We start from the raw sequence: 14577 nt of genomic DNA on the forward strand, positions 1-14577 counted from the left end.
TATTTGATAAACACAAATTGCTGTAATCCTCGCAGAGCATTTTAAATTGGTTGCACATGTGGTTAGTATTTGTCTGTACCAGATGCAGCTGCAATCAACCGAAGATATAAGCATAACTTACCCGACAAACCATCGGCAGTTATGTCACTGGAATCCACCATTGACTTTTGTTCTTAACTCATTTCCCACTTAACAGGCAAGGCTAGACAGAAACATCATTCAGGGGAGTTGTATTGGCATTTAGAGAATACTACAAGTCCTTTCGTATAGGAAACACCATCATAAGTTTTACTAGAAGAAAATATACACCAACAATCAGAAATGTCAAGTTGCAAAATTTAGTTCTCGCTTATCTTTAAAAGAAACAAAATTTAAATCTCCATCATCCTCTTCCTCGTAATCATCTTCATCTTCATCCTCCTCATCAAAATGACTGCTCCCAGCTCCATTGCTACCATTTAGATCATATGCTGTGCATGCACCATTCAATGAAACGTGATGCCCAGCATCAGTTCGTCCACCTTCATGCTCATCAGCACCATCCTTATCTAAACCAGAGGTCATTCCACTGGGTTTTACTTCAAGCTGAATTGCACCATTCCCCGTCAACTCATTAGCTTCTTGTTGTTCTTCAGGTGTTTTGGCAAGCGAAAGTAGGATGTTTTTTGCTTTCTTGTCTGGCGGGTATCCACGCGTTTCCATTTCATTGAACCAAATGACAGCATTTCCAAAATCGGAGTTCCTGCCATGTACATCCATGATGGTAGTAAAGATGGTTTGGTTGGGTTCAACACCCTGCATCCGCATTCTCTCGTACACTCGCATTACTTTCTCAACATTATCTAACTTCGAGTAGCCTTTCATCAGAGTTCCATAAACAACAACATTTGGCCTCAAACCATCCTCTTTAATCCGACGGAAAAATTTCTCAGCACCATCCATGTCAGAAGCATTTACATAAGCTAAGAGCATTGTTGTGTAAGAGCAGAGATCAGGTTCAACCCTGCAAAATCAAACATTGTGATCAGATAAGAAACCATCAGTTACACTTCTTTCTGAAATTTAAATTGAACAATAGAAGTTGTACCTGTGTCTTCTCATAGTCTTGAAAACTGTTTGAGCCTCTTCTACCAATCCAGATATCGCAAATGCATCAAGCAGAATATTATATGATTTGCGTGTTGGCCTGGAAAAATAGCACCGATGAAAATCGTCATAGCAAATATTAATATACCTCTTGTGAGAAAACATTGATCTCAAGACTTAGGACACCTCTTTAATGTGTTTACATTGCAAAGTACAAAATATATTTTCAGGGGTGTATCAAGTTCTCATGAACCAAGTTTTGTCAAAAGCGTGTTTAGGAAGCCCAACCGCTAAAGAACAAGATCTCTCTGGTATTTAGGGAAGGGTGTAACTTAGAAATATAGTTTAGTCAAACGAGATTGCTGGATGAGTAAATCATGTTAATTTTGTGAGAAGAGGAGAGGATTGAGCTTTGTTTTCGATTAATGTTGCTGGCTGAGGCAACTCATATTGCTTTTCCTTTACCATCACCCACTAGCGTGTCCCATATGTTGGGATGGTGGCTACATGGATTGGGGAGAGAGCTATTGCTATTTGTTAGATTATTTGGCTATGCTGTAAAAATGTAACTTTTGACAAGCAAGTCTTCTGTCCCCCAAATCAGGCGGTCTTCAGTTTACTGTGGTATGGGTGCCCTTGCAGAACTTGGAGTTCAAGAATGTATGGTCGAGGGGAATAAACAGTTGGAGGTCGTGGTGATGGTGCTGCTATCCTGCTAGTGCAGCAGATCTAGTGATTATAACAGCTCATGAGCTTAAACAGATAGGCTCATGGGTTTGACGAACGAAACTTGCCAAAAACTACAATCATTATTACACAAGTTCCGCAATGACCGGGTTTCAAGTCTAAACATATTGAAAGGAAAATGAACCTGATTCCAGCATCAAGCATCTCCTCAAACACTGCTGATGCTTCTTCTTCCCTCCTAGCTTTCCCATAAGCTTTGATGAGCAGGGAATAACTTACAACATCTGGTTTTAGTCCGGCTCTTTGCATCTATTATGGTTTTTGTTAGCGAAGACAACAAAATAAGAAACAAGTATATATCTTCAACTCTGTAGCAGGAAACCATGCACTGATTGTGCAGTTAAGCTGGGGAAGTACCTGGTCATAAATACTAGAAACTTCCTTGTAGTCTCCTTCAAACGACATCAAACTATTAAAAGTAACTGTAGACTGTGGGATTCCTCTCTCGGACATCTGTGCGAATAGCTTACGTGCCTGGGCATAGTCCCCAGATTTCTTGTACATATAAATCATCATGTGAAACATCTTCTGGTCTGGCTTAAAAAAGGTTCTTTTCTCACTAAGAAGGTCCTCAAATATAGCTTCGGCTTCCTTATATTTATCCCCCTGTCAGCAACCACCAATATATTTGTTATGGGCGAAGGTACAGTAGTTCAAGGAACTGCTATAATTATGAGAAATTATTGAAAGTGATGTTACTAAATTACAAAGAGTTGTACAAGAGATGGGATCATGGGAACTTTGTATAACAGGCTGTGCAGAGCTATGTAGCAGAATGGCCAAAGTATCAACAACTAAGGGGTAACAAAGAGAAGAGTTCAATAAGACTATATATGATTTGAAATCTTGTATAAGCAAGACCACTAATACACACAAATAAACAAATATCTACCAGACCTATAAATCTGGTCTTTGCTCGTTAGGGGATCAAGCTCCCACATTGATTAAAAAACATCAAGTCACAGGCATTTTTTCATGTCAACAATTGCAAGTTTGAAACCAACAAATCCCAAGCCCAACTTGCACCAGAATGTGTGTCATTCTCTCTAGCCCAAGGGTGTCAACAGGACTCTGATGATTGGTCCCAAACCCATTCAAACTAGGGTGTCACAGCTACTGCATTGCAACCTTGATCTTGCCTGTTTGGTCTTAGAAAATAGTAAAAGGGTTCCATGTGACAGCAAAAACCAGCTCGACATGCTTGATATGATGATATCTTTGTTAACAAAAAAGACTGTACTGAAGAGGCCATTGATGCCTGGAGGCACTTCGAAGACTTAAAGTGCAAAAATGCCAGGTGATGGCCACAGGTGACGTCAGCATCATATGCCATTTATGCTTGAGCTATTACAGCATGTTACAGACCAAACTAATTTAAATGATGTACAAGGGTTCCATTCAATTGGTAATCTTTTAGTTGGAAGCATCTTGTGACTCTCAACAGCATGTAATATTGAGAGAACAAGTACAACAGCACCAAGACCCATGGATTTTTTGCAAGGCAAAACAAGCATGTGCTCTGCGTAGGTAATGACAATGCCAACAATACTATCATACCATGTTAGAAACATAATTTTATTCTGCAAAGCCTTCTGCTGAAGGATTGACTTTTGAGCACTTATTTACATAAGTAGAATATTTTGGCTAATTATACAAAAATGGGTTCACAACAAAATATTCACAGAATCATGGTATATCAGAATACTAGATAAAAGTAGTAGAACAATTTGTGACCAGTAAATTTGAAAAAGGAGTAACCATTAAATATGGGGTTACTTCCTCATAGATTCAAGTAGCTGAAGCAAAAAAAATCCGAAAAAGAGGATAACCCCCGGCTTCAGTAGCCGGAGCATTGGACTATATAGAACTTATGAGGCCAATCAAATGCTCACCTCAACGAGAGATTTCAAAATGATTTGATATGTAATAGGTGATGGTTCAGGGCCTGATGTCTGCATCCTATGAAATACTGCCTCAGCCTTCCGGTACTGCTTGGCTCTTCCATAGGCTTCCATCAGAGCAGTCTGAGATATGACAGTCGGACGGTAACCTTTCTTGTTCATGTACTTTAGGACCCTTTCTGCCCTACTAAAATCTCCCAACTTACCGTAAGCCGTGACAAGCATCAAGAAGTCCATCTCACTAAAGTCCCACCAATGTTGTGTTCGAAGCCATTCGAGAATCTGAAGAAAAGAAAACATAGAAATTAATATTTTTTTTTGCCAAAATTTGTCAGAGCATGTTGCTCTATCGATTAAGGAGTCGCAGGTAGAGTTTCATATTCGGTAATATGCTGCAAGTGAACATACCTCGCTGACCAGATTCCATTTCTTAAGCTGTTTGAAGCGCACAAGAGTCCCAAGAACAGCATCCCTTGGCAGTGGCTCCTTCGTGCTTCGTTGAGTCTTCAGGATTGATACAGCTGATCCTGACTCCTCTATCTCGTTCATCATTCTCCTCCAATTCTTTTGTTTTGCCTCATCAGCAGCATCTGTGAAGACCTCTTCTTTCTTCTTCCGCACAAACTTTCTCGTTGCAAACATTCCTTGGCAAACAACCTCAAGCCTTCGATTGCTCTTGATCTTCACATTGTAAACAAGCGAACCACAGGATACTTTTGCATTGCTGACACCAAAAAACAGGTTCCACATAGATTAAAACAAGGAAACAACCACCAGGTCAGAAAAACAGAAAAGTGCAATATCGGTGCATCAGGTACAATGAGGTAGAAGCAGATTATTGTTCACCAAGAATCATATAGAAATAATACTTGTAAATATGACATGAGATTCTCTAATGCAGCTTGTACATATGCACCCTCTGGCTCTGCAGTTCACATGCCCGAAGGCTGCAGGTAGCAATGCATTTCCCATACTTTTTTTTCTTTCACGCAAAATGCAAATGACATCACCAGACGTTTGACTCAAGAATGGGCACTTTCCTACTTCCCCAAAACTTAGAAATAACTGCAACGTTCACTGCTGAAAGTTTCGCCTGAACCGGGCCTCTATTCCCAAAATTGGAGCATAAATTACATGTTGCTAGGAGAACAACGCTCCATAAAACCACCCGCAGAGCCAAAACCACAGATTAGGCACGCATTAGGAGCAGAATTAACAAGCCCGATTAACAACGGATTCGCAGACAAGCACAAGGAACCCCCTCTAAGCTAAACTAACCGCCAAATCCTTCAGAGACCACAGGCGGGAAGCCGCAGAGGGGAGCAAGCAAGCAACCAGCTCTCCGAGCACTCGACGGCAGACGCAGTTGTTGGTACTACACTACTACCGACCGGCGAGGCTTTTGGGGAGCAAATGATTATTAGCCGAGGAGGAAGAGGGAGCGCGGGCTAGTGGTAGTACGTACCAGAGGCCGGAGGAGAAGGAGAGCGGGGACTGCGAGCCGAGCGTACCCATGGCCGCCTCCATGGCCCGCGCGCGCGCGAGCTCGAAGCAGCGGGGGCGGGAGCCTTATCGGCAGAGGAGAACCTCTCCTTGCTGCTTAAACCCCTCTCCTCTCTCTGTCCATCTCTCTCACTCCCTCTGTCTCCGGATGAGGAGGAGGAAGAGATCTTTTTGAGGAGCGCATTCTTGGGCCCGTCTAGGTTCCGTCCGGCCCATTTGGATATTTACGACGCAGGCCAGGCCCACCGGACCGTGCGGCAGCCCATTTGGACGCTGTTTCTGATGGGTGACTGGTGACCCTCTGGGAGTCTGGGTGCAGCGTCGTCTGATTAATATTCTCAAAAAAGTGCCCTAAAAAAATATTCTCAAAAAAGAAAAGACAATGAAGAATGATCTTCATCTGACACCGTGGATATCGATACTTTTTGGTAGTATAATAAAGTTAATCAAACTGAGTAATATCCGGAACTGGAATAGGAGTGCTCAAGAGGATGATCGGTTCGACGAGATATGTTGATACAGACCGTGTGATACGCCTTGCCTTATTAAAGAAAACCGTGATTATGCCACTACAAAAATTAAATTAAATAAATGAGATTTTTACTGTGCCTCCGTACTCAATTATTTTTTTAAAAGAGATCGGAAGCCGCATATATTTCGGCGTTTTCCCGGAGGACACGTGCGTGCAGCACGAGATCCGCTCCGCTACCTACCACACCGCTGCCCCGTCTCTATAGTCTATCCTCACTCCCTTGGCGAAGCTGCTGGAAGTGGGAGAAGAAGCCTCCAGAGCGTGAGCGGCGTGGAAGCGGATCGAACCCGAATCGAATCAAGGAGTCGCGTCGCGGCCGGCGGCCGAGTTTCCGAGGTGAAGGTCTCCAAAACCCGTCCACCCCCCTCGTGATTTCACGCGCGGGGATTCATGGCCGCATAGCATGGTCTCTGATTTCTTCGGGGGGGGGGGGGGGGGGGGGGTTTGTGTGTGGCGAATTTCGGATTAATCTGTTCGTTGTTCATCCCCTTTGATCATCCTGTTCCTCGCTGGATGTATGGGAAGTAATTTGATTCGATCGATCTGTTCCAACTTCCAACTCGCTGTTTTGTGCCTTGACATGAGGCGCGCGAAAAAAAGTAAGAAAGTATAAACGCGGTTTACCGGGGAGGGGAACGAGCGCCGGAGAAGGGTGACTTCGGGAGATCGAGCGGTTCCCAAACCCTAGCGGGCCTGCCGGGGCCGGCGGCGGCGGTTGGAGGCAGGGCGAGTAGAGTAGTGCTCTCCCTCTCCCGTGCCGTGCATCTAGTCCCCTCCCAAACGTAGCACGGAGTGGTGTGTTACCGCCGGCGTGCTCGCGAGGCTGGTCGGTGCGGGATCTGGTGGCTCGCTCCGACGGCGAACGGCATGGCGCTCTTGGTGCCTGGGCTACAGAGCGAGGTGGTATGGAGAGCCCAGCCAGCAGTCAGTGTTTCTCCCGGCGTCCTTTTTGTTGGCAGTGAGGCTACCACGCCCTTGAGCCCTGCTGTTTACTCGTGAGGAAAACAGCGATTTGTTTTGTAGGAGTAATGTTTCTGATAAGCAGTGTCGGTGTTAGACTAAATTTTTGTTTTCGAAACAACAGAATTGACTCGCTGAATAGTCAACAGAGACATGCCTTCTTGACTGACATGCTTCTGAAGTATTCTGATTTTCTTTCTTTTTCTCATGATTAACCCTGTTACATGTTTCCTTGCTCTGATCATCAAACACACAACTTTGACGGCAGGGATGGCGACCGGTAGTGAAGCCGCAAAGTCGGCAGAGGCTGTGCTGGAGTGGCCTAAGCAGGACAAGAAGAGGATGTTGCATGCTGTTTACCGCGTCGGGGATTTGGAGAGCACCATTAAGTATGTTGTTGTGCTTTCGTGAACGGTCATACTTGCAGTATCGATACTTAGTATGTCTCTGCTGATGCGAACGAGATGATTCTTGCAGGTGTTACACGGAATGCTTTGGGATGAAATTGTTGAGGAAAAGAGATGTTCCTGAAGAGAAGTACACCAATGCATTTCTTGGGTTTGGACCTGAGGACACCAACTTTGCATTGGAACTGACATACAGTATGTACTACATTGTTCCACTTATATTTTGATTTTGACATATTCGGTTCAGTACTTGTAGTTGATGTATGTTTAACAGATTAACCTTGATAAGAAAATTGAGGGGAAGTTATATAAGCTACCCTTTACATACAAACCGATTAACTTTCTAGTAGGATTATATTGTCATTTTATTTTTACTTCTTGGCATGCTAATATGTGCATTATTGTTTAACGTAGATTATGGTGTTGACAAGTATGACATTGGAGAAGGCTTTGGGCATTTTGCCATAGCAAACGAGGATGTATGTATTAGTTATGAGCATTATCTTATTATTCATGTTGCATATTCGTGCCTATATGACATCATGGATGCAAATGTAGGTGTACAAGTTGGCTGAAACAATTAAGTCCAAGTCTTGTTGCACGATCACCCGTGAACCTGGTCCTGTGAAAGGAGGATCCACTGTGATTGCTTTTGCAAAGGACCCAGATGGTTACATGTTTGAGCTTATCCAGAGGGGTCCGACACCTGAGCCTCTCTGCCAAGTTATGCTTCGTGTTGGCGACCTTGATCGTTCTATCAAGTTTTATGAGAAGGTATTTTATCCAGTGGATGGCTTGAAGTTATCCCAGAAGTTAGAATTGCTCAAGTTTTTTATTGTCTGTATTCAATGGAATAGTAGTTTCCAATTTATTAATTTTTGGTGCAGGCCCTTGGGATGAAGCTCCTAAGGAAGAAAGATGTACCTGACTATAAGGTATGTACACTTGTTTGGAGCTAGACATAGTTTGTTAGATCGGAAGTGCCAAGACACATGGCCATCATTGCTTAGATGTTATTTGTTCTTTGAATTTCATAGACTAAACAGATTGTGACTCGTGCAGTATACCATTGCCATGCTGGGTTATGATGAGGAAGATAAGACAACTGTTATAGAGTTGACATACAATTATGGTGTAACAGAATATAACAAGGGCAATGCATACGCTCAGGTTTTGTCAAACTTACTTGTGGCAGTAGTTCTCTCTGTTACATTTAGCATTTCTAATGAGTGTGCTATCTAACTGCAGGTTGCTATTGGCACCGATGATGTGTACAAGAGTGCTGAGGCTGTTGAACTGGTAACCAAAGAACTAGGAGGAAAGATCCTGCGGCAGCCAGGTCCACTGCCAGGGCTCAACACGAAAATTACCTCTTTCCTTGACCCAGATGGCTGGAAAGTGGTATGTCTTCTTTCTACTTTGCCTGCATATATATATATATATATATTTAAGTATAATACTTCTTACGGATGCTGCTTGGTTGAATATTTTTTGTTCCTAACTAAATGACTTAATTAAAGAAAAAAAGGAGATGTAGTCAATTGACTTACATAGTCATAGAGGATGATGTCGATTAGTTGTTTCCTTTTTAGAAGCTACTCACTGCCAGTTACTACTCTTGATAGCATTAGCACCCATGAAGCCAGTTTGTAAGATAGATCGTCTTTAAATGCTTGTATTGGGAGTTTGAAACTATAGTTCTTCTACTTGTGTCCCTTTCCTCGTCATATATTGTTTAGATACTATGGACTATAAGCTTGTCCCTTTTGAGGCACCTCCTACTTAATTGCGAGAACACAATGAAAGAGAGTTGTCATCCTAGGTGTGAGTAAAGTAAAACTCACTCCGATCCATAGTAAGTGTTGGTGCATTGGATTTAGTACAAAGTTGTACTAACTTTGTACTAAATCCAAGACACTTATTATGGATCAGAGGGAGTAATAGATGGAACCCCAACTCAAACCTTGTGTGGGGCATCGATGTCATGCTGCGCATGATTGTGTAACGGTCGTATACCGCATTGCATGCATCATTACCAACTGATCCCATGTTGCTGGTGAGAATGAATTATCTTCCTTGGTAGCCAGCAAACGACGCCACAGCAGTATCAGCGTGCTACTGATGTTCTTCTTCTTGTGTTGTATAGGTTCTGGTTGATCATGCCGACTTCCTCAAGGAACTCCACTGAAGATCAGCAGTTTCGCCGGGGCTCTAATGTCACGAGGAGGCATGCCTTGTGTAGCAATACAGGTCTGCGTTGTAATAAACTTGGGTACACTAGTTTCCCCGGGTCGACGAACAAACAGGAAATAAACGCCGGTTACCGATACCGTGCTTCTCCCTAGTTAGGTTTAGGTCTGGCTGCTTGGAACTTGCTCTGTGTGCTATATATGGTCGTTGGATATGAGTGCTGAATGCTGAGATTGACCAGTTTACGCAGAGTTCCGTGTTCTTTCTGATCTGTTCTTCGTGTTGAGAAGCGTTGCCCCCTGATTTTGTTTTATTAGCATACACCTACGTCGTGAGCCGACTCATGGTGCTGATCGCTGCGGTAATTTATAGCCACCGTTGTGCTCAGGTGTAGACTACACAGTGTAGTAGTCTTGACTTTTTTTTTGACCAAATGTAGTACTAGTCTGACTTGTTTATACACGAACTTGTCCACTGGGCCATTGGAAGTACGACACGGTTCATGCTGACGGCGTAAAATTCAGATGCTGGCAAGCAGAAAACTGCTAGGGTGAGTGAAAACTAGAAAACCACCCCTTATCATGCTTGTTCTGTATACTTCTGTATTAGTGTGACAAGTTGAACTTTTGGATTTGCGCCCTCTATTCGCCCAGTTTTTATATACGGCTCGGTTACAGCAAAACACCAACACCAGTCACAACAATACAACACCAATCTGCACCCTCTTCATATATCTCCAAGAGGCCAAGGGGCTCGTCTGTCTGTGCGCTCATCAGAGGAAGTAGCCCGCTTCCAATTTTTTTTTCCCAAATATGAATGTATCTACGTAATAGAGTAATTTGCACACAGCTTTCAGTTACACAATCTGACTGACGAATCACACAATCCACAAGTAACTCGATCCACCGCTCGAGCAGCAGAAAAACATCAAAAGGATATGGTTTCGGATATTTCGAGCCCGAATTACTGATACACACGGGCCTTTCTCCGGGCTCCGGCGCCGCGCGGGCCTCACTCCTCGGCGTCGCCGTGCGCGCCCTCCGTCGGCGGACTCTTGTCCGTCCCTCCGCCGGAGCCGGCGCCGCCGCGGTGGTCCTTGGCGTTGTCCCTTAGGGCTCGCTGCTTCTCCTCCTCGGCGGCGCGCACCCGCTGCTGCTTCTTCACCTCGGCCGCCTCCCAGTTGACCTCGGCGGCTTCCCGGTGGCCCGACGTGTACGCCGCCGCCTTGTCCACCTGCCCCTGCACCGCCGCCCGCGCCTTCTCCACCCGCGCGCGCGCCGAAGCCCCCGCGTTCGCCGCCGCCTCCTTCCCCGACTCCATCTGATCTTCTCTTCAGACTTGATTTTTATTGGCTATCTGCCGGGACGATCCAGACCAAGTTTAATTGCTGCTGCTGCTGCCTTGTGGGCTTTGGATCAGGGAGCTTTTATAGAGAGCGGCGGCGCCATGGATCCATCCACTGGGCAGGGTTGCCTGCCTGTGGCCATGACGCGTGCGGATGCGGACGTGGGAGGGCGCCTAGAGGAGTAGAGGGTGGCCACGGACCACGGTGAGGTGTCCGGACACGTGCCCAATAGCTAGCAGTTGTCGCTATTCAATTACTGTATCTCTCAGGATCCGTGTCTTGACAGTAACGTGGATCCACAGCTGGTTAGTTGCGGCCGTGTCATCTTACATCATCTCGTTCGGTTATATATACATGCCTCAGGCATATATGTTGGTTAATTTGCACATTGACATATACAAAAAGTTGGTTTATATACTCCTTCCGTTTCATATCAAGTGTAGAAATATTACATGTACCTAGATGTATTATAAACGAATTTTAATATATAGATACGTCCAGTTTTGAGTCACTCGGCCGGTATGGAACCGAGGGAGTATTAGGCTCTCATTCTACTCTCTTAAGCCCATTCTTGCTCGCCCCTGCCGCGCTAGCCACCGACCATTGCCTCTTCTTTGCTGACCCTCGATATTGAACCAAGTACCAACTAATATAACTATGCACTTCTTGGAAAATTTTGAGTCACACTGTATGGGACGGAGGAGGGAGTATATGTAATGCATCGCGTTCTTAATTCTATGTCACACTAGCTAACCAAGGGACACCACATCAAACAGTATGCAATGATCGGACCTTGCATTATTTCACGTATAACAGTACAGCCTTGTACATATTCATGGCACACGCAGCTCCACATGCACATCAGGGCCTAATAGACATCCTTTGCTAGGGATTTCTATGCCCAAGCCCAAGCCAGGACTCCATATCCTCAAACCTGTGCTGTTTTATTTTGACGTAGTGGTACATAATTCGTGCAAGGCCCGATGCTTTAGTTTTAGTTAAACTGTGAAGCTGTAGCTTACGGGTCCTCCGCGGGCACCCATGTGAGAGTTATTTCGGCCCTACATGTGTCAAGAAAGAAAATGGTTAGCCAGTAATTATTTTCATACTAGTGAAAGAAAATAAAAAACAGGTTCAGCTTGTACGAATTATAAACTGAAAAAGGGAAGAGCAAGTCATAAAACCGTTACTAGTACCTTATACAATAATGTGTTCGGATTCAAACAAGTCCCAATATAGCTGCAGTGCAGTAACTGTACATTTGATCAAATATGTTCAAAAAGGCGATTCTCACATTCAAGGAATAAGCGGCCATCATGAAGAAGTTTTTTTTTTCTCCAGACGAATTCAGGGTACTCTAAGAATATTATTTGAAGTCTGAGATTGGGTGCAACCAAACCATTTTTGTTTTTACCAAATAAATGTTCCACATTACTTTTATAAAATAAATGTTCCGTAACAACCATACTATGATTGAGTACGTAGTTTGGAAATGCGAAAATTATACACCCTCCGCTGGATCTGAGGGAGTAGTAGTATGATTGTGGAGCAATACTTTCACACAATTAATTAAATTTTTATTAAGAAAATCTGATACTGAAATATATAGTGGCCGGTTATGCATATATATCGTTAATTTAAAATAAATAAATTGAAACATCACAAGACATATTGTTTGTTTTACAGGATAATTAACGGGAAAAAAGGTTTACTACTTTCATTTCACCTGCGGCACTTGTGGTCCGTTAACACGGTTTCCGCTGAAAAAAGAGCCACCGCCAAATCTTGCGCCGGTTATACCAGCGTTCGGAGTGTTGCCCACACCACCATGATTCTGTAATATTGGAATTAAGGCCAGATCTGTGAGCAAATCTCATAGAACAACCAACCAAATATATAGTTACCAGCTTTACCTGCGTGTTCATGACACCCTGCTGGTTCTTGCCTTGCATCATGTAACTCATCCGAGCACTGTTCCCGTTGGCAGCCATCTTGGTGTTATGTGTATGATCCTTGGGTTGAAGGCCTCTGGTTGTTGCCTGGTGCACTAGCTGGCTCTTGAGTTCATGGTGGCAGAATTGATGTGCTTTTATAGGGTGAAAATGAATCTACCTCCTGCGGGGTGGAGCATGCGATTCACCTTAGTGGCTTCTGCCTGAAAATGCACTGAGCATCCAAGATGCTTGTATACAGATCGACTTCTACCTATACTTTCAACTGCAGGCAAACATAGATCGTCTCGTCAGCAGGATAGAAAAAGGAGCCCTAGCCGCCACCCACCGCCGCTTCGATCAGATCGATCTCGTCTCCGGCCGGCTGGCCGGCCCGGCCGAGGAACGAGGTCCCTACTTTTTTTATGTTTAGTGTTTTAGTATGTCTTCAAAAATTAGGGTTTGGTTAATCGGCAGCCGAACTATGGTGGTGATGGCAGCACTGTGCGGGTCAATAATAAGGTTTTTCCGATTCCTCATCCACCTCGTCGACGGCGATCCTGCCGGTGGCGGTGAGGAGCGCGGGATGGTTGGTCGCTACTCTTCTGGAGTGGTGGATCTGGTTTTGTGTTTGTGCTTTGCAGGTCGTCTACGTGTATCGCTTTATTGGTTTTCTTTTTTTCGATCCATGAGACTCTGTCAGCTTCGACCTCACCGTGGAGTTAGTGCGTTCAGGTCTTCTTGGATCCGTCTGGCCGGATCTAGGATGGTCATCCAACCCTCTTTGTCTTCTTCTTCTCTGGGACGGTGGTCTGTTTCTCAGATCACTGTCGCCGGCGTCTTCTGGCTCCGACTGACGACTTCCCGGCTGCTACTTCAACAACAGTTTCCTGGCTCCGACATGGTTCGAAGGTCCAAAGGCAGCATCGAGTTTCGCTCACGGCGCGCCACTGTGTGTGAAGGGAGCCTACAGTTATTCTCAAGCCCTGATGTTTGCCCTTGATTGATCCTTAATACTTTTGGAAAACAACTTACTATTATCATTAGCTCAGTCAAATGAGGAATAAGCAAATAAGCTTCTTCTTTCCTGATTGCCGAAAAAAGAAGCTTACTCCTAGGACCATCAGATTCATTTGATTCTGATCACCAGCATTCGAAATTTAAGCATCCGCAAAATCTAGACTATACGTATGGGCCTTCTAATGGATGTCTCCTGTCTTCCCTCTTCGAGAGGTTCCCCGAACTCTATAAATTAAGGACACATCAGACTTGAATTTGCATATCACTTGGAGTAAATAAAAATGATATGTAAATTTATCCCAAAAATCTCAAATTTGACATGGAATCATATTATGGCTTACTATCATAAATTTTTTAATATGATTGCAGAAAATTCTAAGTACACAATGTTCACAAGTGGAGAGATATGTTGAGGAGTTTCATAACTCTCAATTTTGCACTCCATGGAAAGAAATATTTATTATTTTCGGTTGATTTTTTTTACTAAACCATCCTTTCATCTTTATATTCCAAATGCGAACTCACATAGCCAGTTGCTATTCAAAAATATATTTTTTGTTCTATTTATTATTGTCTGCATAAGGCAACCTTATGAAGTAGTATGCACAAAATTATCTTAATTACCCCGGTAACTTTGGCACATGCAGAATACTATAGTAAAAATATGTTAAAAAAATGGAATACTTCCTTACCTCATTTGGTATTACTTATATTTTAACTGTTTTTTTTCGCAAACTTCAAGCACTCTATAAGATACAGAACCTCATTCTTACATGATATGATAGGTTCCAGATTAATGCAGAAAAATAATTTCTAAGAGATCAACCTCAATCACATCAATAAGAATGAATATGACTGCGTGGTGACTACCACGTAGGATTCAATTAAGAGCAGGAACTAGTCACAGGACGTGTTGCAGATGGACGCATAGCCGGACAGTGCCAACGGCAGAGAT

General features: G+C 43.8%; 3 protein-coding genes across 3 annotated transcripts; 1 reads left to right on the forward strand and 2 right to left on the reverse strand.

The window, feature by feature from the left end:
- Positions 1-203: 203 nt before the first annotated feature.
- Positions 204-5388, reverse strand: LOC100837703 (pentatricopeptide repeat-containing protein At3g59040). Its single transcript, XM_003573335.3, has 7 exons — positions 5200-5388; positions 4143-4458; positions 3726-4016; positions 2191-2439; positions 1958-2082; positions 1088-1186; positions 204-1003 (listed from the first exon to the last, which is right to left on the reverse strand). Exons 1-7 carry the CDS (start codon positions 5259-5261, stop codon positions 325-327), a joined length of 1821 nt encoding a protein of 606 aa, XP_003573383.1. The 5' UTR covers positions 5262-5388; the 3' UTR covers positions 204-324.
- A 513-nt stretch (positions 5389-5901) lies between these two features.
- Positions 5902-9595, forward strand: LOC100838011 (lactoylglutathione lyase). The gene is made up of 9 exons (XM_003573336.4): positions 5902-6105; positions 6998-7118; positions 7207-7331; positions 7551-7615; positions 7695-7910; positions 8024-8071; positions 8199-8306; positions 8385-8537; positions 9283-9595. Exons 2-9 carry the CDS (start codon positions 7000-7002, stop codon positions 9322-9324), a joined length of 876 nt encoding a protein of 291 aa, XP_003573384.1. The 5' UTR covers positions 5902-6105; positions 6998-6999; the 3' UTR covers positions 9325-9595.
- A 355-nt stretch (positions 9596-9950) lies between these two features.
- LOC100845700 lies at positions 9951-10974 on the reverse strand. Its single transcript, XM_010236004.3, has one exon. The coding sequence runs from the start codon at positions 10644-10646 to the stop codon at positions 10338-10340; it is 309 nt and encodes a 102-aa protein (XP_010234306.1). The 5' UTR covers positions 10647-10974; the 3' UTR covers positions 9951-10337.
- Between the last annotated feature and the right edge of the window lie 3603 nt (positions 10975-14577).

The sequence above is a fragment of the Brachypodium distachyon genome, chromosome 3, assembly GCF_000005505.3.
Source record: "Brachypodium distachyon strain Bd21 chromosome 3, Brachypodium_distachyon_v3.0, whole genome shotgun sequence".
In the NCBI taxonomy this organism is placed as follows: domain Eukaryota; kingdom Viridiplantae; phylum Streptophyta; class Magnoliopsida; order Poales; family Poaceae; genus Brachypodium; species Brachypodium distachyon.